This window comes from Medicago truncatula, chromosome 7 (genome assembly GCF_003473485.1).
Source record: "Medicago truncatula cultivar Jemalong A17 chromosome 7, MtrunA17r5.0-ANR, whole genome shotgun sequence".
NCBI classification, from domain to species: Eukaryota; Viridiplantae; Streptophyta; class Magnoliopsida; order Fabales; family Fabaceae; genus Medicago; species Medicago truncatula.
In genome coordinates this window covers 27,123,455-27,146,141 of record NC_053048.1, presented here as the reverse complement: position 1 = coordinate 27,146,141, position 22,687 = coordinate 27,123,455, and the positions used below count along the sequence as shown (strand labels likewise).

The 22,687-nt window shown below is 37.4% G+C and overlaps 1 protein-coding gene across 1 annotated transcript; it reads left to right on the top strand.

Annotated features, from left to right (window-relative positions):
- Positions 1 to 7,404: 7,404 nt before the first annotated feature.
- On the top strand, positions 7,405 to 22,353 carry LOC120577044 (uncharacterized; the record flags this gene model as incomplete). The annotated part of the gene is made up of 2 exons (XM_039827947.1): positions 7,405 to 7,572; positions 21,949 to 22,353. Coding segments are annotated over exons 1-2 (573 nt in total), but the record flags the coding sequence as incomplete, so codon positions are not given.
- Positions 22,354 to 22,687: the final 334 nt, after the last annotated feature.

The window sequence follows — 22,687 nt, the reverse complement described above, 5'->3', positions numbered from 1 at the left end:
GAGAGAGAGAGAGTCTCTGAGAACAACTCCAATAGAGCCACAAGGCTGGTGATGGGATAAAACCGCAAGTGCACGGTCTTACCGAAGTAGTAATGAAAAGAGTATCGTTCCGACAGGGAGTTGTTTAATTCAATTAACTTTAGTTGGTGATTAGAAGAGAATTAAGAATATAAGATTGTTGTTTTCAATTGGTTGAAAGCGAAAATAATAATAAAAGAGAGCCTTGGGATCGTTGGTCTGTCATATGCGACAAATCATTCACAAGCCAAGCCATTAAACCTAAACCTTATTTTAGACCTAGTTTATAAAGACGAGTTTCTCTTAAGCGTATCACATCTCCTATCGGTCTCAGTGAATGTGTTCCTCTAGCAAGCACGCCTATTTTCATGGTTGATTACTATTAGAATCCTTGAAGTTCGAAACTCTATAAGTCTCAAGGTTCACTAGACTATTTTCATGTTTCCCAATCCTTGTCTAAATTCACTTGATCGAATATTAAAGCTCCACTTTCGTTTTATGAATTAACATTTAGAATGATGGATTAACGATTATCAAACTCTCCACTTTCGTTTCCACAGTTAGATAATATTTAATCCATGTTAAAAACGATGAATTTAGAAGAGAAACTAGGGTTACATAATATTAAGGTTTAAGGCTTGACTTGATTAGGATTATGTCATTAGACTTATCCAACAATCCAAAGACATAAGAAGTCTACTCACTCATGGTCATCGTAGACATAAGAAGTCTACTCACTGTTTTTACGTACAATCAAGTTTTGGGAGAAAAACCAAGAACAAGGGAGAAGAGCCAAGAGAACCAGAATTCTGTAGAGTTTGTTCGTCTGAATTAAGGTAAGGGTGAGATTTACTTTCAATTGTATAGATTATAATTCTTATTTTGGTTTAACATGTTTTTGGTTAGTTTGGGAATTGGGTTTAGATTTTGATTTCTTTGATTTTTGGATGGAAAGAGTGTAGAATCCATGACATTAGTGATAGAAATATGTTTAGATTGCATACAACATTTTATTACACTTCTGTAAACTGTTTTGGGGAGTGAAATTGAGAAAATTGGGATTCTTGGAAAAAACCTGCATTCTGCCCATACAGACATTCATCGCTCGCCCCGCGAGTAGCCTGTCTCGCCTCGCGAGTGAACAACTTCATGGCTCACCCCACGAGCAGAACCACTCGCCATGGCGAGTAAGTGAGTGACAGATCATGATTTTCAGATTGTTGTTATAAGGTATAAGTTGGTTAGTTTTGAGTGCCTGAATGTTTTTAGAGAGGACTGGGACAATTTTTAGATTAAAAAGATGAATATGGAGCTTAAAAATGAAGTTTTATATTGGGAAAACGGGGTGTTACACTCGCGAGGCGATGCCTAGTACCTTAAGCTGTTTGCTATGTTTTGAATAGAAATGAATGAACTTGATGTAGGAACATGATTAAATTAATTATATTGTGTTATTTTATGGAGCTATTGAATTAATTATGATGAATTGTTGATGACTGTGATGTATACTTATATCTAAATAAATCATACATGTTGTTGAATTGTTGGGGTGTAGGTCATATTCATATATATATGCATCGTTGGGTAGCAGATGTCGTTTTATGCATTGTTGAGTTGTATGTTGATATACACAAATTTTGAGTCTATTGCATAAACATAAAGTGGTGAGGGCTCATGCCCTGGAACGCCTTGTCGTTCAAAGCGGTGAGGGCTCATGCCCTGGAACGCCTTGTCGTTCAAATTGGTGAGGGCTTATGCCCTATGAATGCTCTAACCATTCAAATTCGGTGAGGGCTCATGCCCTGGAATGCCTTGTCATTCAAACGCGTAAAATGGTACCACATGCATGTGCATTGTCGCATTTTGTTGTTGAGTCATATTGGGGTCGTCATGTCATTGCATGAGTCATTGATGTTGGTTGAAATTGCCATATGTTGATGATGTTGTTGATTATGAAATATATATGTATATTGAAGAATTATTGTTATTTTAGGGAGTTAGATTTAATTGATGAATTTTATATCTATTATTGTTGTTTGTGAATCTCACCCCTTCTGCTTGGAAATGTTGCCCTTCCTATGGGTAACTTGCAGGTGATCCAGAGTAGTAGATGTGGTGGCTCAAGTGTCTAGGGCTCTGATACGTAACGGGATGAGAATTAGTTGTTTATTTTCATTCCTTATGTATCAATTTTGAAACATGCTGTTGGAGCCTTTTGTTGTTGCTTGTTTTGAAACAAATGTTGATGATTAATTATGTTGAGGCCTTTGTGCCAGAATTTATTATTGGAGAATTCATTGTTGATGTTGATGTTATTTATTGAAAAATATTTCGCTGCAAAGTTTTGGTGAAACTATTTAAAGTTGATTTTTAATAAATAGTATTTTATTCTATTTAGAAATTTTGAAAAGAAGTGTGACATGCCCGTTGTTGTTGAACTTTGATTATTTTATTTAATATTTAATTGTTGGGATAACGGGGTGTTACAATTGGTATCAGAGCAGGTTGGTCCGTCCGGCCAAGTAGTAGAGTCATGTTGAGCCACATAGGATAGTGTCAACTTTAAGTTGTCTTTTGTTGTTCTGAATGTTGTTTCTTATGTAGAATTTTGAGATGGCTGGGAGAAATGATGCTGTTATTGCTGCTGCACTTGAGGCTGTTGCTCAAGCTGTATGACAACAACCGAATGCTGGTGCTGGTAATGATGGTGTGAGGATGTTGGAGACCTTTCTGAGAAACCATCCACCAACATTCAAAGGGAGGTATGACCATGATGGAGCTCAGAAGTGGCTCAAAGAGGTTGAGAGGATTTTCAGAGTCATGCAATGCAGTGAGGTTCAGAAGGTGCGGTTTGGTAGCCACTTCAAACGTTGGCAGCAAAAGATGCTGTTCTTCTTGACCACTAAAAAGGTTGCCTACGTTTTGAAGGAAGCTATGCCTGTAGCACCTACGAGTTCGACTCCTGCTGGAGCGAATAATAACGGTAAGGCAGCAGAACCTACTGCTGCTGAGAAAGCTGAACCTGAGAAAGCTGACCCAGATAAACAGCTAGCCATTGCTCTATGGAAGGAAAATGACTACCTCTGTAAGAATTATATTCTTACTAGACTCACAGACCCTTTGTATGATTATTATAGACTCTATGATACTGCTAAACAACTATGGGAAGCACTTCAGAAGAAGTATGATACTGAAGAGGCTGGTGTTAAGAAATACGCTGTAAGCCGCTATCTGAATTTCAAAATGAGTGATGATAAGTCCGTTGAGGCACAATCACATGAGCTGCAACAAATTGCTCACGAGATCATAGGTGAAGGGATGGCACTTCCCGAACAGTTCCAAATAGCTGTGATTATTGATAAGCTGCCTCCTGCCTGGAAGGACTTCAAGAGTCTTCTTAGACACAAAACTAAGGAGTTCTCTCTTGAAAGTCTGATCACTCGCCTTCGTATTGAAGAAGAAGCGAGAAAGCAGGATCAAAATGAATAGGTGTTTGCTGTTTCTAACAACAACACTAAAAAGAAATTTGTAGGTGCTGTTCTGAAGCCTGCTGGCAAACCATTTAAGAATCAGAACCGCCCTATGAATAAGAATTCCAACAGGAATAAGACTGGGAACAATCCAAGACCCCAGATTCAACAGCCACCAAAGAATGATGCTGCTCCACCTTTCAACTGTTACAATTGTGGGCAAGAAGGTCATATGGCACGCAAGTGCAGAAACAGAACCAACCGACCAGCACAGGCTCACATGGCTACTGCTGCTGCACCTGATGAGCCCTATGTGGCTATGATTACTAAGATCAATATGATTGCAGGTTATGATGGCTGGTGGGTGGACACTGGTGCTTCTCGCCATGTCTGCTATGATAGAGATATGTTCAAAACATATACTGCTTGTGATGATCAGAAGGTGTTGTTGGGAGACTCCCACTCCACTGATGTTGTTGGAATCGGAGATATAGAGCTGAAGTTCACCTCTGGAAAGACACTGATACTGAAGGATGTGCTGCACACTCCTAAGAATAGGAAGAATTTAGTTTCAGGTTTTCTTTTGAATAAGGCTGGGTTTACTCAAAGCATAGGGGCTGATTTGTACACCATCACTAAGAATGGTATTTTTGTTGGGAAAGGGTACGCCACTGATGGCATGTTTAAGTTGAACATTGATATGAATAAAATTTCTTCTTCTGCGTATATGTTGTGTGATTTTAATATTTGGCATTCTAGACTCTATCACGTTAACAAAAGAATTATTTCAAATATGAGCGATTTAGGATTAATTCCTAAAATATCTTTAAACGATTTTGAAAAATGTCAATTTTGTAGTCAAGCAAAAATAAATAAAGAATCACATAAATTAGTAACCAGAATAACTGAAACTTTTGAATTAATTCATTCTGATTTATGCGAATTAGATGGAAACTTGACTAGAAATGGAAAAAGATATTTCATTACTTTTATAGATGACTGCTCGGATTACACACATGTGTATTTAATGAGAAATAAAAATGAAGTGCTTGATATGTTTAAACAGTATGTAAAAGAAATTGAAAATCAATTCAATATTAGAATCAAGCGTTTTAGAAGTGACAGAGGTACTGAATATGGATCACATACATTCAATGAGTATTATAAAGAACTCGGAATTATTCATGAATCAACTGCTCCTTATTCTCCTGAAATGAACGGTAAAGCGGAAAAGAAAAAATAGAACGTTTACCGAATTAGTAGTTGCAACAATGCTTAATTCCGGAGCAGCGCCTCATTGGTGGGGAGAAATTTTATTGACTGTTTGCTATGTGCTAAACAGAGTACCCAAAACAAAGAACAAAATTTCTCCATATGAAATTTTGAAGAAAAGACAACCAAACTTGTCTTATTTTAGAACATGGGGCTGTCTAGCCTATGTAAGAAAACCAGACCCCAAAAGAGTCAAACTAGCAAGTAGAGCCTATGAATGTGTATTCATTGGGTATGCCTTAAATAGTAAAGCCTATAGGTTTTACGACCTGAAATCTAAAACGATCATAGAATCAAATGATGTTGACTTCTATGAAAATAAATTTCCCTTTAAGTCAGGAGACAGTGGGGGTAATAGTGGGGGCACCGATAATTCAGTTCTTGATCAACCTTCTGAAATCATAACAAGCAATGAAAACATCGAAAGAGATGTTATAGAACCTCGTAGAGGTAAGAGAGCAAGAATTGCTAAAGAATATGGCCCTGAATATGTGGCATATACAATATAAGAGGATCCATCAAGCATCAAGGAAGCTCTGTCTTCAATTGACGCTGATTTATGGCAAGAAGCTATAAATGATGAAATGGATTCTCTAATGTCCAACGAAACTTGGCACCTAACTGACTTGCCTCCTGGATGCAAGACTATAGGTTGTAAGTGGATTTTGAAAAAGAAACTAAAACCTGATGGGTCAATCGACAAATACAAGGCACGCCTTGTAGCCAAAGGTTTTAGACAAAGAGAAAATGTAGATTTCTTTGACACATATTCACCTGTAACTAGAATCACTTCCATTAGGGTACTAATCTCATTGGCGGCTGTCCACAATTTGATAGTACACCAAATGGATGTAAAAACTGCTTTTTTAAACGGTGAATTAGAAGAAGAAATCTACATGGACCAACCTGAAGGTTTCGTAATCCATGGACAAGAGAACAAAGTTTGTAAGTTAGACAAATCTTTGTATGGTCTAAAACAAGCACCGAAACAATGGCATGAGAAATTCGACAATCTTATGATTGAGAATGAGTTTAAGGTGAATGAAAGCGACAAGTGTATTTATTACAAGTACGAAAATAACACTTGTACGATCATATGTCTATACGTAGACGACTTACTCATATCTGGTTCAAACCTCAATGTCATTAAAGATGTGAAATCATTGTTGTGCCACAACTTTGATATGAAAGACCTAGGAGAAGCAGATGTCATTCTTGGAATCAAGATTACTAGAACTGATAATGGAATTTCCTTGAATCAATCTCACTACGTTGAGAAGATCTTAAGGAAATATAATTACTTCGATTGTAAACCTGCGAGCACACCTTGTGACCTAAGTGTGAAGCTATTTAAGAACACTGGAGATAGTGTTAGACAAACTGAATATGCGAGCATCATTGGCAGTCTCAGATATGCCACTGATTGTACTAGACCCGACATCGGCTACGCCGTGGGACTACTATGCAAGTTTACGAGCAGGCCAAGCATGGAGCATTGGCAAGCTATTGAAAGAGTCATGAGATATTTGAAGAAGACCATGACTCTAGGACTGCATTATCAGAGATATCCTGCAGTGCTTGAAGGATACAGTGACGCAGATTGGAACACCTTATCAGATGATTCCAAAGCGACCAGTGGCTATATATTTAGCATTGTTGGAGGAGCTGTTTCCTGGAAATCCAAGAAACAGACCATTCTGGCTCAGTCCACAATGGAATCTGAGATGATAGCTCTAGCTGCTGCTAGTGAAGAAGCAAGTTGGCTAAGATGCTTGCTATCTGAAATCCCTTTATGGGAGAGACCGTTACCAGCTGTGTTAATTCATTGTGATAGTACCGCGGCTATCGCAAAGATTGAGAATCGTTATTACAATGGTAAGAGACGACAGATAAGACGAAAACACAGCACGATAAGAGAATATCTTTCGAACGGAACGGTGAGAGTAGATTTCGTACGAACAAATGAAAACTTAGCTGATCCTTTGACGAAAGGACTAAACAGAGAGAAAGTCGCAAATACATCCAGTAGGATGGGACTAATGCCTATTGATCATAAGTGATGGAAACCCGACCTAAAGGAACGTACAATAATTAGAGGAAAAGTTGGTTAAAACCTCTTTCGTTGACTAGCTAGGCGGCATGGCATAGAGGGAAAGATGTAATCATTTAAACATATCCTAAATATCATTAATAGGTAATTAACAATTTGTAAAGAAATGATGAAGGTCAAATACATATAGTGTTGGGAGATTGAATCAAAATTAAAGGGAATTTACTAATAGTAAAGATGATAATAACAATTAGTTATATGATGTTTTGAAAAAAATCAATAAAAATATTACGTGGGATTAAAACTAGCTAAGACATTGGTCAATTATTTTAAGAACCAAAAGGAGAATGTATGGAAAAATAAATAAAAGGAGAATGATATACTTTTCTTAAATTCTATACCATATGAAATAAGTTGACAAATAAAAGAGAATATTAAAAGACATATAAAAGGTATAAAAATATTGGGGTGTTATAGACAGCAGAGTCGTCCGAAATCGTATAGTGCTCCTGCTGACAAAGATAAACAGAGGCTGAATGATGAGAGGAGGCCTTAGAGGAGAGATGCTCCTACTGAAGAATGTATGTGACCGAGATGAGTAATGTATGTGACCGAGATGAGAAGAAGTGTTTCAGATGTGGACAGAAAGGACACACATTGGCTGATTGCAAGTGTGGGGATATTGTTTGCTACAACTGTAATGAAGAAGGACATATTAGTTCACAGTGTACGCAGCCTAAGAAGGTTCGGACAGGTGGCAAGGTATTTGCGTTGACTGGTACGCAAACTGTGAATGAGGACCGACTTATCAGAGGTACTTGTTTCTTTAATAGTACTCCTTTAATTGCTATTATAGATACTGGCGCTACTCATTGTTTCATTGCTGTTGATTGTGCATATAAGTTGGGTCTGGTTATGTCTGATATGAATGGAGAAATGGTTGTTGAAACTCCAGCTAAGGGTTCAGTAACTACTTCTCTTGTTTGTTTGAGTTGTCCGTTGTCTATGTTTGGTAGATACTTTGAGGTTGATCTTGTTTGTTTGCCGTTGACGGGTATGGATGTAATTTTTGGGATGAACTGGTTAGAGTATAACCGTGTTCATATTAATTGCTTTAGTAAGACGGTACATTTTTCTTCTGCTGAGGAAGAGAGTGAAGCTGAGTTCTTGACTACTAAACAGTTGAAGCAGTTAGAACGTGATGGGATTTTAATGTTTTCTTTGATGGCATACTTGTCATTGGAGAATCAAGCTGTGATTGATAGATTACCGGTTGTGAGTGAATTTCCAGAAGTTTTTCCTGATGAGATTCCAGATGTGCCACCAGAGAGGGAGGTTGAATTTTCAATTGACCTTGTTCCCGGAACGAAGCCGGTGTCGATGGCACCTTACCGTATGTCGGCGTCCGAGTTAGCTGAATTGAAGAAACAGTTCGAGGATTTACTTGATAAGAAATTTGTAAGACCGAGTGTTTCACCGTGGGGAGCACCGGTATTGTCGGTTAAGAAGAAGGATGGTAGCATGAGGTTGTGTATAGATTACCGTCAGCTAAATAAAGTGACGATAAAGAATAGGTATCCACTTCCGAGAATTGACGATTTAATGGATCAGTTAGTGGGTGCTCGTGTGTTCAGCAAAATTGATTTGAGGTCAGGTTACCATCAGATTAAGGTGAAGGATGAGGATATGCAGAAGACGGCCTTTAGGACACGATATGGTCATTATGAATATAAGGTGATGCCTTTCGGTGTTACTAATGCGCCTGGTGTATTAATGGAGTATATGAATAGAATTTTCGATGCCTATCTGGATAAATTTGTGGTTGTGTTTATTGATGACATCTTAATTTATTCTAAGACTGAAGAAGAGCATGCAGAGCATCTGAAGATTGTATTGCAAGTGTTGAAAGAAAAGAAGTTGTATGCCAAATTGTCCAAATGTGAATTCTGGTTAAGTGAAGTAAGTTTTCTTGGCCATATTATTTCTGGTAGTGGTATTGCAGTTGATCCATCTAAAGTTGATGCAGTATCACAATGGGAGACTCCGAAGTCAGTTATTGAGTTTAGAAGTTTCTTGGGTTTGGCTGGTTATTACCGCAGGTTCATAGAAGGATTTTCGAAGTTAGCACTTCCATTGACTCAGTTGACCTGTAAGGGTAAATCTTTTGTGTGGGATGCTCAGTGTGAGAATAGTTTCAATGAATTGAACCGAAGGTTGACTACTGCTCCAATTTTAATTTTACCGAAGCCAGATGAACCTTTTATTGTTTATTGTGATGCGTCCAAGTTGGGCTTAGGTGGTGTTTTGATGCAAGATGGCAAAGTGGCAGCTTATGCTTCTAGGAAGTTGAGGATTCATGAAAGGAATTATCCTACACATGATTTGGAGTTGGCTGCGGTGGTTTTTGTTTTGAAAATTTGGAGACATTATTTGTACGGTTCCAAATTTGAAGTGTTTAGTGATCATAAAAGTTTGAAATATTTGTTTGATAAAAAAGAATTGAATATGAGGCAGAGAAGATGGCTTGAGTTGTTGAAGGATTATGATTTTGGTTTGAATTACCATCCGGGTAAAGCTAATGTGGTTGCAGATGCTTTGAGAAGGAAGACGTTGCACATGTCTGCTATGATGGTAAAGGAGTTTGAGTTGCTAGAGCAGTTTAGAGACTTGAGTCTTGTTTGTGAGTTGTCACCTCAGAGTGTACAGTTGGGTATGCTGAAGATTAATAGTGATTTCTTGAACAGTATCAGAGAAGCACAAAAAGTTGATGTCAAGTGTGTGGATTTAATGGTTACTAGTAATGAAACTGAAGATGGTGACTTCAAGGTTGATGATCAGGGTGTGTTGAGGTTCAGAGGAAGAATTTGCATTCCTGATAGTGATGAGTTGAAAAAGTCGATTTTGGAAGAAATACACAGAAGTAGCTTAAGTATTCATCCAGGAGCTACAAAGATGTATCATGACTTGAAGAAACTGTTTTGGTGGTCTGGGTTGAAACGTGATGTTGCTCAGTTTGTTTATGCATGTTTGACTTGTCAGAAGTCTAAGGTTGAGCATCAGAAGCCTGCAGGGTTGTTGACACCGTTAGATGTGCCATAGTGGAAGTGGGACAACATCTCCATGGATTTTGTGACGAGTTTACCGAATACTCCGAGAGGGCATGATGCCATTTGGGTTGTTGTCGATAGGTTGACGAAGTCGGCACATTTTATTCCGATCAATATTAGTTTTCCGATAGCTCAGTTGGCGGAGATTTATATTCATAATATTGTGAAGTTGCATGGGGTTCCATCGAGCATCGTGTCGGATAGAGATTCGAGGTTTACTTCAAGGTTTTGGAAGAGTTTGCAAGATTCCTCGGGTTCTAAGTTGAGGTTGAGTTCGGCTTATCATCCGCAAACAGATGGTCAGTCGGAGAGAACGATTCAATCGTTAGAGGATTTACTGAGAGTGTGTGTACTTGAGCAAGGTGGAGCTTGGAATAGTTGTAACGCCCTCTTTAATTATTTGATTATTTTAATGAGTTTAGAATATACTTATATGTTGATATTTATTAGTATAATATATATATGATTTGTTGTAGAAATATATGTTATTTGTTATAGAAATATATATGATTTGTTGTAGAAATATATATGATCTGTTATAGGAATATATATAATTTGTTGTAGAAACAAATATTATTTAGTGTAGAAAATATATATAAATATATATATATATATATATATATATATATATATATATACGTTATAGAGATATATTTGTTATTCATTATAGAAATATTATATATATATATTAGAATATTGAGATTTTGGGGAGATTTGGATATAAGAGAAAAATAAGTAGGTTAAGGATTTTTATAAATAGGAGAGACCTACTTTAGAAAAAACATAACGTACGTACGATCAGTTTTGGAGAAAAGGGAGAAAAAGCCAAGAGAAGAGGGAGAAGACCTAGGAAGCTGCGATTTTGATTATTAAAGTAAGGGTGAGACTAACTTTGCAATTCTATTAAGTATGTGAATCAACGGTTACATTTAAGATGAATCAGGATGAGTTTAAGAGGAATCGGAAATTAGGTCAAATTGATAGAATTGATGATTAAACGGTGGAAACTTGTTAAAAAGATGTAGAAACTGTCCTTTGACATTAGAGTATGAATAGGATGAATTCTGGAATTGAAATTAGGCTTAAAACCATGTGAGATGTTGGATTTTCGTGAAGAACTGCATTCTGCCCGACCCTATATTCATCGCTCGCCCTTGCGAACGATGATCCTTGCCTCGCGAGGGATGAAGTTCATCGCTCGCCACGCGAGCCATTTCCCTTCGCCTCGCGAGTTATAAGTCGTAGCTCGCCACAGCGAACCACCTTACTCGCCATAGCGAGCATGACCAGAGAGCATGTTGAATTCTGTATTTTTGACTTTTGAGTTGAACCTTAGATGACTTTGAGTGCCTGAACATGACTAGTAATGATTAGGAAAGAATGTAGGATGAGATTGAACCTGGAATGAAACTTGTGGGATTCTGACCTGAACTCGCCATGGCGAGCAGAGGCTCTCGTCTCGCGAGTGACCCGGAAACAGAGTGCCTTGTGAGACTTTGTGACCTTTGTTGCACGAGTTGTTGAGAGTTGAACCTTTGGGTAGTATTAAGACTTAATGAAGAGGCTAATTATAATCTGTGAAGCTGTTTAAGATGTGTTGTTGTTGATTATGATGTGATATTCCAAAGTTGATCAAGTTGCAGGTGTTGGTCTAAGTTGTAAAGTTGTAAGTTGTCGTTCCAAAGTATTCGAAAGTATTGGAGTCTTAAGTTGTTGATGTTGTCTAAGTTGTTGAAGATGATGATGTTCCAAATTATTGGACTAATATAAGAGGTTGTCGAATTAAGTTGTTTAAGAAGTCAAGTCCATGCATTAGCATACATTTGTTGGGGGCTCATGCCCTGAAGCTTTGTACTCACCACGATGGAGCTTTAGCTCAAATTAGCGATGGGGGCTTATGCCCTGGAAGTATATTAATACTCAATAACGTTGGGGGCTCATGCCCTGAATTGGTACCACATGCATATAAGAGGTCTAAGTTGCATAGTCGAGTTGGAGTCACATTTGTCGAGTCAAAGTCGTTGTTGATGAATTATCATCCATGTGTTGCTAAGTTGTTAACGAATTATCATCTATGAGTTGCTGAGTTGTATTCTACCCATGTGTTGTTAAAGAAGTACCTATGAAGATTATACGATGTTCATGACGTTGTCAAGTTGCTTAGGACGATTGCTATGTTGTTTATGATATTGTTTGTGATGTTGTTATATGATGTTGTTTGTGATGTTGATTATGATGTTATTATGTGTTGTTTATATTTTTATAAGATGATGAATATGATGTTGTTGTTATATTATGATAAAATGATAAACATGTTGTTGTTATATTATTATAAAATGATGAACATGTTGTTGTTATATTATTATAAGATGATGTTTATGTTGTGATGTATATTATTAAGTGCTGATTATGTTGTGTTGTATATGATTATTATTATGTTGTATATGAATTAGGATTAAGATGTTGTTATGTTGTATATGAAATATGATTAAGATGTTGTTATGTTGTATATGAACTATGATTATGATGTGATGATCTATGTTGGTTATGATTTGGTTATTATGTGTTATATGATGATGTTTATAATGTGATGAATATGAAGTAGATAATTAGAAGTTGGTTGAGTTATTAAGAATTATTACATGAAGGATTATTATTACTAATAGAGGAAGTTATTTATGTTGTTAAATATAATTAATGAATTATATGCTTAATATTATTGTTTTGTGAAATCTTACCCATTCTGCTTGGAAATGTTGCTCTTCGTATGAGTAACTTGCAGGTAACCAAGAATAGTTGATGTCGTGTGAAGTTACTCTCTCGTGTGTCTTAGGTGCTCTGATACGTAACGGGATGAGAACTTTGTTATTGCTTTTCTATTCCTTACATATTGCTTTTGAAAATTTATGACCATGTTTTTAGATTGGATTTTTATGAGACATTTATGAAGAGACCTTCGTGCCAAAGACTGTTTAGTTGTTGAATAAATTCCGCTGCGAAGTATTAAAGATTTTGTTATTGAATTTTAAAGGATAAATAGTTATTTATTCAGTTTATGATTTTAAGAAAAGAATGTGACATTCCGTTTATGTGAATACTCTGATTATTTTTATGAAATTTTTATGTTGGGAAAACGGGGTGTTACAATAGTCATCTACCGTTGATAGCGTTCACGTACAACAACAGTTACCATTCGAGTATTGTGTTGGTGTAAGCCCTAGAGGCCAATAGTTTATGTTAAACCTATCTTATGTATCATGACTTTTATTATTGAATAATATATGACACTCTTTATTATATTTAGATAATGTTAATAAAGTCCTTAGAATAGATAGTTCGTGTAATAATATATTAAGTGTGACTTAATCATGAGATTACATTATCTTATAGAACGCTATTCTTAAATGTATCCGTAGTCAAAGCTTTAATATGAATAAAGGATAATAATAAAGCGTCGAGACTATTATGTATGTAGACTGATGACCGCATCTCATGGGTCATAGATATGAGATATCAAGTCTATACATAGATATAAATATTAGGAGTAATATTTATATTGGATTGACCCACTGTGAGAATACTACATAGTAAGTTATGAAATTGTCATAAGATATTCTCACAATGATAATAATGTATATCGCTCTTAGACCTGAAACCACTATGATCTCTAGATGTGGACTCAAGTGCTTTGTTGCCATTCTAACGTTGTCTGTAAAAGGATAACAATAACGTTGGTTGATGGGCACTTGATGAATCATGCTGAGGGTCATGAGTGTCCTAGATGGGATTTGTCCCTCCTCATAAACAGGAGATATATCTTTAGGCCTCTTGATGAAATATGACTATAAATATGCATGGCCATGCCGAACTAAGTCAATATAAGATATTGGACTTATTCGTTAAATAGTATATTTCGGAATCAAGATAAATGAACATTGATCTATACAAGGGTGACACTATCTATGCCTTGGGATCAATGAAGATATTGAGACAAAGGAGTAATTATACACATATGTATTATCATGAAAGGTTTCGTCAGATCACTTGACATTCTTGTCACTTGGGTAGCAATGATGTGTTGCTAGATACCGCTCATTGTTTATAATATTAAATATTAGATTTAATATTATTGCCAACGTGACTAGAACCTAAAGGGACACACACAAAGAACAGTCAAAAGAGATATGTATAAGTACGACTTATATAAAGGGTGCGCTTAGTAAATAATGCTAATGATTTAGCAAAGTTTACTAAACTCGTATTGGGCTTAATGAAGTCAAAAACGAGTTTGACTTGCAAAGCACATAAGGAGTTCTATAAATAGAACCCTAGTGCAACAGTTTGCGGTTACGTTCTTTTGCAGAAACCCTAGTTCTCTGACTTCCGTCTTCTTGGCTAGCACCGAGGTTTTGGAGGAGCACTGTTCGTGTGGACTTGATAGAGGCTCTGCTATTTGCTTGGCTGTGATCGTGATTCCGGTTCGCAGATTCCACCGATCGTTTTCAGACCAATCGTTCTAAGGTAACAATCGAATCACTGGTTCAAGTTCCAATTCGTAATGATCCAAGGAAAGTAAATCGAAAATTTTATTCCGCTGCTTATTCTGATATATGTGTCGATTTACCTTCATATTGGTATGGCACCGTTCGAAGCTTTGTATGGTCGGAGGTGCAGGACTCCTTTGTGTTGGTTTGAGTCGGGAGAAAGTGTAGTGTTGGGACCGGATTTGGTTCATCAGACTACGAATAAGGTCAAGATGATAAGAGAAAAGATGAAAGCGTCGCAGAGTCGACAGAAGAGTTACCATGACAAGCGTAGGAAGGCCCCTGAGTTTCAAGAGGGAGATCATGTGTTTCTGAGAGTCACTCCTATGACAGGTGTAGGTCGTGCGTTGAAGTCTAAGAAGTTGACTCCGAAGTTTATTGGTCTGTATCAGATATCTTAGAGGGTTGGAACAGTGGCATACAGAGTGGGTTTGCCACCACATCTTTCGAATTTGCATGATGTGTTTCATGTGTCGCAACTTCGGAAGTATGTAGCGGATCCTTCGCATGTTATTCCGAGAGATGATGTGCAGGTTAGAGACAACCTTACAGTTGAGACCTTACCGTTGAGAATCGAACACCATGAGGTGAAGAAGTTAAGAGTCAAGGATATACCTCTAGTAAAGGTTGTTTGGGGAGGAGTAACTGGTGAAAGTTTGACTTGGGAGCTGGAGAGTAAGATGCGGGAATCTTATCCCGAGTTGTTTGCTTAAGGTAATATTTCGAGGACGAAATTCTCTAAGTTGGGGAGAGTTTTAACGCCCTAGTCGTTATTTATTTATTTCTGATTTATTTAGAGTCTTTTATATGATTTTAAATGATTTATGTTGATGTTTTGGTGTGTTATATTTTATTAATGATTTATTTTGATATTAATTAGAATAATTGAGAATTATTATTATTTTGGAGTTTGGGGATTAAATTAGAATTAATAGAATTAAGAGGGAGTTAAATGAAATAAAAGGGAGTTAAGTTTGGGAGTTAGGAAAGGGAGAAGTCAGAACTGTTTTTACGTACAATCAAGTTTTGGGAGAAAAACCAAGATCAAGGGAGAAGAGCCAAGAGAACCAAAATTCTGTAGAGTTTGTTCGTCTGAATTAAGGTAAGGATGAGGTTACTTTCAATAGTATAGATTATAATTCTGATTTTGGTTTAACATGTTTTTGGTTAGTTTGGAAATTGGGTTTAGATTTTGATTTCTTTGATTTTTGGATAGAAAGAGTGTAGAATCCATGACATTAGTGATATAAATATGTTCAGATTGCATACAACATGTTATTACACTTCTGTAAACTGTTTTGGGGAGTGAAATTGAGAAAATTGGGATTTTTGCGAAAAACCTGCATTCTGCCCGTACAAACATTCTGCCCACTTTCGTTTAATTGTTTATTTAATCGAGTTTAAGCGATTATATTATATTTTTATAATATATGTGTGAGTTTTGATGATTGAGTTAATTTGGATAATTTCACGTGTTTTGATAAGATTATGAGACTTATTTTATTGTTAAATAAAATAAGATTTGATAAGAAAATAGAAATATGAAAAATATTTAGTTGGGGGCTGTTTTGATATTTTAGATAGTTTTGGGGGAGAAAGTGAGATAAGATAAGTAATTAGGAAGAGATATAAATAGGGAAGACCTAATTGTTAGAAAAACTATTGTACGTGAAAACTTTTGGAAAAAGGGAGAAAAGCTAAGAGAAGGGAGAATCAAAGAGAGCTGCGATTTTTCTTCATAACCAGGTAAGGGTGAGACTAATAACTAAGTAATGGTAATCGATTATAATTCTGATAATTAGTTAGCAAGAATCAGGATTGAATTGGAGAAAACGAAAACTAGGTCAAATCCCTAGAATTGATGATCAAACGGTAGGAATTGATTAAATTGGTGTAGAAAGTGTTACTAGACCTTAGATAATGTTTAGGACGAACTTTGGAATCAGTATTAGGCTTAGAAGCATGAGAATCGTTGAATTTTTGTGAAAATAGCAGGTCTGGCCGTAGCGACATTCATCGCTCGCCATGGCGAGCTATGAATCTCGCCTCGCGAGTGATGAACATTCATCGCTCGCCTCGCGAACCCTTTTCCCTCGCCTCGCGAGTTGTGCAATGCAGCTCGCCACAGCGAGCAACCTTACTCGCCATAGCGAGCTAAGGCAGAGAGCATGTAAGATTTTTCAATTTCGACTTTTTAGTTGGACCTTGAGTGCCATTGAGTGCCTAAACATACCTAGTAATGATTAGGAATGAATGTAGGACAAGATGGAACCTAGAACAACATTAGTTTGGAAATTGACTGGTACTCGCCATGGCGAGTAGGAACTCTCGCCTCGCGAGCACTTCCAGATTGGAGTGCCTTGAGTGTTTGTGCGATCTGTGTCGCACGTTTTGATCAAGAGTGAATCCCTAATTGGTAATGAGACCTAATGACGACGTTTAATGCAATCTGTAAAGCCGTTTAAGATATGTCGATATTAATTGAGCATGATTAATGTATGATGCATTATGTAAGATATGAATTAAATATTATGATGTCATTAAATTGTAATTGATATAATGATATCATCCTGTTGTTGTGTGAGTTGACTATGCTGCTGCTGTTATTTAACTAAGTGCATAATGTCTATATATGATGAATAAGATGACGTTTAGCTCCAAATTATTGGATGCATATTGATATGACGATTACGATGATTTGTTGATAAGAGTCCATGCATTAGCATTCATTGAGCTTAGTCCTCACCACGATTATTAGGAGCTTTGTCCTCCGCACGATTTATTAAGAGCTTTGTCCTCCACACGTTTAAAGTATATTAATACTTATGATGACGATTGGTACCACATGCATATAAGGAGTCTAAGAGCATTGTCGTGTCTAAGATGCTATGTTGTTGATGATGATTGAATATGTGAATACGTGATAATTGTTTATCAAATATGCAAAGTTGTTTAAGATTGATTATGATGTTAATGTTAATTTATGATTCGAATTACATTGATTAACATTATTTTGTTATGAAATCTCACCCCTTCTGCTTGAAAATGTTGCCCTTCGTATGGGTATCTTGCAGGTGATCGTGCTTAGTGTGGAGTTTGCTGTTGTGACTGGCCTTGCCTCACTGTGTCGTCTAGGTCGCTCTGATACGTAACGGGATGGGGTTTTGATATGCATTCTTTATTCTATTACGTGAAACATTTATGTTATTTTTATAAGGTTGTTTAACTTTTGAAATACTTTGATGGGGCATGCGAGCCAAAAAGATTTATGGATTATGAGATAATTTCCGCTGCATTGTTTAAGTATTTGGTTAAATTCTTATTTAACTGATATTGGATTATGTTAAATGTGATATCCCGTTTGTTTATGTTGTTTACTCTGATAATTGTTTTAAGAAATTTTTATATTGGGAAAACGGGGTGTTACAATTGGTATCAGAGGAGGTCGGTCCATCCGGTCAATTAGAAGAGTCGTGTCGAGTCTTAGTAATATTTATATTACTATCTTATATTGTTGTTGCTACTTTTTTAGAATATCAGAAATGGCTGGAAGGAACGATGCTGCGTTAGCTGCTGCTCTACAAGCTGTTGCCCAAGCTGTGGGACAACAACCTAACGCGAATGCTGGTGTTAATGCTGAGACGAGGATATTGGAGACTTTCATGAGGAAGAACCCTCCAACTTTCAAAGGAAGATATGACCCTGATGGAGCCCAGATGTGGCTTAAAGAGATGGAGAGGATCTTCCGTGTTATGCAGTGCACTGAAGATCAGAAAGTGCGATTTGGTACTCATCAGCTAGCTGAGGAAGCTGATGACTGGTGGGTTAGCCTTCTACCTACCCTTGGGAAAGAAGGAGCTGTTTTGACTTGGGCTGTGTTCAGGAGAGAGTTCCTGAGAAGATACTTTCCAGAAGATGTTCGCTGGAAGAAGGAGATCGAGTTCCTTGAGTTGAAGCAAGGAAATATGTCCGTGACTGAGTATGCTGCCAAGTTTGTTAAGTTGGCGAAGTTTTATCCGCATTATGCTGCTGAGACTGCTGAGTTTTCGAAATGCATCAAGTTCGAGAACGGTTTGAGGCCCGACATTAAGAGGGCGATTGGATACCAACAAATTAGAGTTTTTCCAGATTTGGTCAATAGCTGCAGGATCTATGAAGAGGATACTAAGGCTCACTATAAGATTGTGAACGAGAGGAAGGGCAAGGGACAACAGAGTCGTCCTAAGCCGTACAGTGCCCCTGCTGATAAAGGGAAACAGAGGATGGTCGATGATAGGCGGCCTAAGAAGAAGGATGCTACTGAGATTGTGTGTTTCAATTGTGGTGGGAAAGGCCACAAAAGCAATGTTTGTCCTGAAGAGATCAAGAAGTGTGTCCGGTGTGGCAAGAAGGGTCATATCGTTGCTGATTGCAAGCGTAAGGACATTGTGTGTTTTAACTGCAATGAAGAGGGTCACATTAGTTCACAGTGTACTCAGCCTAAGAGGGCGCCGACTACTGGTAGGGTCTTTGCTTTGACTGGTACTCAGACAGAGGATGAGGATCGTTTGATCAGAGGTACTTGCTATATTAATAATACTCCTTTAGTTGCTATTATTGATACTGGTGCTACTCATTGCTTTATTGCTTTCGATTGTGTTTCTACTTTGGGTCTTGATTTGTCTGATATGAATGGAGAGATGGTCGTTGAAACTCCAGCTAAGGGTTCGGTGACTACTTCTCTCGTATGTTTGCGTTGTCCTTTGTCTATGTTTGGTCGTGATTTTGAAATGGATTTAGTTTGTCTACCTTTGAGTGGTATGGATGTGATTCTGGGTATGAATTGGTAGGAGTACAACCATGTTCATATTAATTGTTTTAGCAAGTCAGTGTATTTCTCTTCCGCCGAAGAGGAAAGTGGTGCAGAGTTCTTATCTGCTAAGCAGCTGAAGCAAATGGAACGTGATGGCATTTTGATGTTTTCTTTAATGGCTTCTTTATCTATTGAGAATCAAGCAGTGATTGATAAGCTACGAGTGGTATGCGATTTTCCTGAAGTTTTTCTAGATGAAATTCCTGATGTGCCTCCAGAGAGGGAAGTTGAGTTTTCTATTGATCTTGTTCCTGGAACGAAGCCGGTGTCGATGGCACCTTATCGTATGTCTGCTTCCGAATTATCTGAGTTGAAGAAACAGTTGGAAGATTTGCTTGAGAAGAAATTTGTTAGACCAAGTGTTTCACCTTGGGGAGCGCCGGTTTTACTAGTAAAGAAGAAAGATGGTAGTATGAGGTTATGTATTGATTATGGACAGTTGAACAAAGTAACTATCAAGAATAGGTATCCACTTCTGAGAATTGATGATTTAATGGATCAGTTAGTGGGTGCACGTGTTTTCAGCAAGATTGATTTGAGGTCAGGTTATCACCAAATTAAAGTAAAAGATGAAGATATGCAGAAGACAGCTTTCAGAACGCGTTATGGTCACTATGAATATAAAGTTATGCCTTTTGGTGTTACCAATGCACCTGGAGTGTTTATGGAGTATATGAATCGCATCTTCCATGCATTTTCGGATCGATTGGTAGTTGTGTTCATCGATGATATTTTGATTTACTCCAAGACTGAAGAAGAACATGCTGAGCATCTGAAGATTGTCTTGCAAGTGTTGAAAGAGAAGAAACTTGATGCCAAATTGTCTAAGTGTGAATTCTGGTTGAAAGAAGTGAGTTTTCTTGGCCATGTTATTTCTGGTGATGGTATTGCAGTGGATCCGTCAAAAGTTGTAGTGGTATCGCAATGGGAGACTCCTAAGTCAGTTACAGAGATTAGAAGCTTCTTGGGTTTAGCTGGTTACTATATAAGGTTTATTGAAGGGTTTTCCAAGTTAGCTCTTCCGCTAACACAGTTGACTTGTAAAGGTAAAGCTTTTGTGTGGGATGTTCATTGTGAGAGAAGTTTCAGTGAATTGAAGAAGCGTTTGACGACTGCTCCAGTTTTGATTTTGCCGAAGTCCGATGAACCTTTTGTGGTGTATTGTGATGCGTCCAAGTTGGGTTTAGGAGGTGTGCTTATGCAAGAAGGTAAAGTGGTAGCTTATGCTTCAAGACAGTTGAGAATTCATGAGAAGAATTATCCTACGCATGATCTAGAGTTGGCGGCCGTGGTCTTTGTATTGAAGATATGGAGACATTACTTGTATGGTTCAAGGTTTGAAGTGTTTAGCGATCACAAGAGTTTGAAGTATTTGTTCGACCAAAAGGAATTGAATATGAGGCAGAGGAGGTGGCTTGAATTATTGAAGGATTATGACTTTGGTTTGAATTATCATCCAGGTAAAGCTAATGTTGTTGCAGATGCCTTGAGTAGGAAAACATTGCATATGTCCGCTTTGATGGTTAGAGAGTTCGAGTTACTTGAACAGTTCAGAGATATGAGTTTGGTTTGCGAATGGTTACCTCAAAGTGTGAAACTTGGTATGCTGAAGATTGATAGTGAATTTCTGAAAAGTATCAATGAAGCACAGAGAGTTGATGTAAAGTTTGTGGACTTGTTGGTTGCTAGAGATCAGACTGAAGACATTGATTTTAAAATCGATGATCAAGGTGTGTTGAGATTCCGAGGAAGAATTTGTATTCCAGACAATGAAGAGATTAAGAAGATGATTCTTGAAGAGAGTCATAGAAGTAGCTTGAGTATCCATCCGGGAGCTACGAAGATGTATCATGACTAAAAGAAGATTTTCTGGTGGTCTGGTTTGAAACGAGATGTGGCAAAGTTTGTGTATTCCTGCTTAGTTTGTCAGAAGTCAAAGATTGAGCATCAGAAACCTGCTGGTATGATGGTATCTTTAGATGTGCCAGAATGGAAATGGGATAGTATATCCATGGATTTTGTGACGAGTCTGCCAAATACTCCGAGAGGGAATGATGCAATTTGGGTTATTGTTGATAGATTGACGAAGTCGGCTCATTTTCTACCGATTAATATTAGTTTTCCTGTTGCCCAGTTGGCAGAGATTTATATCAAGGAGATTGTGAGGTTACATGGTGTTCCTTCGAGCATTGTATCAGATGGAGATCCAAGATTTACTTCTAGATTTTGGAAGAGTTTGCAAGAGGCTTTGGGTTCGAAGTTGAGATTGAGTTTGGCTTATCATCCACAGACAGATGGTCAGTCGGAGAGGACAATTCAGTCGCTAGAGGATTTGTTGAGAGTTTGTGTGCTTGAGCAAGGAGGAACTTGGGATAGTCATCTTCCGTTGATCGAGTTCATATACAATAATAGTTATCATTCTAGTATTGGAATGGCACCTTTTGAGGATTTGTATGGTCGGAGATGCAGAACTCCGTTGTGTTGGTTTGAGTCAGGTGAAAGAGTGGTCTTAAGACCAGAGATTGTTCAGCAGACTATTGATAAAGTTAAGATGATTCAAGAGAAAATGAAAGCGTCGCAGAGTCGACAAAAGAGTTATCATGATAAGCGCAGAAAGGATCTTGAGTTTCAGGAAGGAGACCATGTGTTTTTGAGAGTCACTCCTATGACTGGTGTAGGACGTGCATTGAAGTCAAAGAAGTTGACCCCGAAGTTTATTGGTCCGTATCAGATATCAGAAAGAGTTGGAACGGTGGCTTATCGAGTGGGTTTACCACCGCATCTTTCGAATTTGCACGACGTTTTCCATGTGTCGCAACTTCGGAAGTATGTTCCGGATCCATCTCATGTGATCCAGAGTGACGATGTGCAAGTTAGAGACAACCTTACGGTAGAGACTTTACCGGTGAGGATTGATGATCGTAAAGTGAAGACGTTGAGAGGCAAAGAGATACCTCTCGTGAGAGTCATTTGGTCGGGAGCGACTGGTGAAAGCTTGACGTGGGAGCTTGAGAGTAAGATGCTGGAGTCTTATCCAGAATTGTTTGCTTGAGGTAAATTTTCGAGTACGAAAATCTTTTAAGTGGGGGAGAGTTGTAACGCCCACTTTCGTTTAATTGTTTATTTAATCGAGTTTAAGCGATTATATTATATTTTTATAATATATGTGTGAGTTTTGTTGATTGAGTTAATTTGGATAATTTGACGTGTTTTGATAAGATTATGAGACTTATTTTATTGTTAAATAAAATAAGATTTGATAAGAAAATAGAAATATGAAAAATATTTAGTTGGGGACTGTTTTGATATTTTAGATAGTTTTGGGGGAGAAAGTGAGATAAGATAAGTAATTAGGAAGAGATATAAATAGGGAA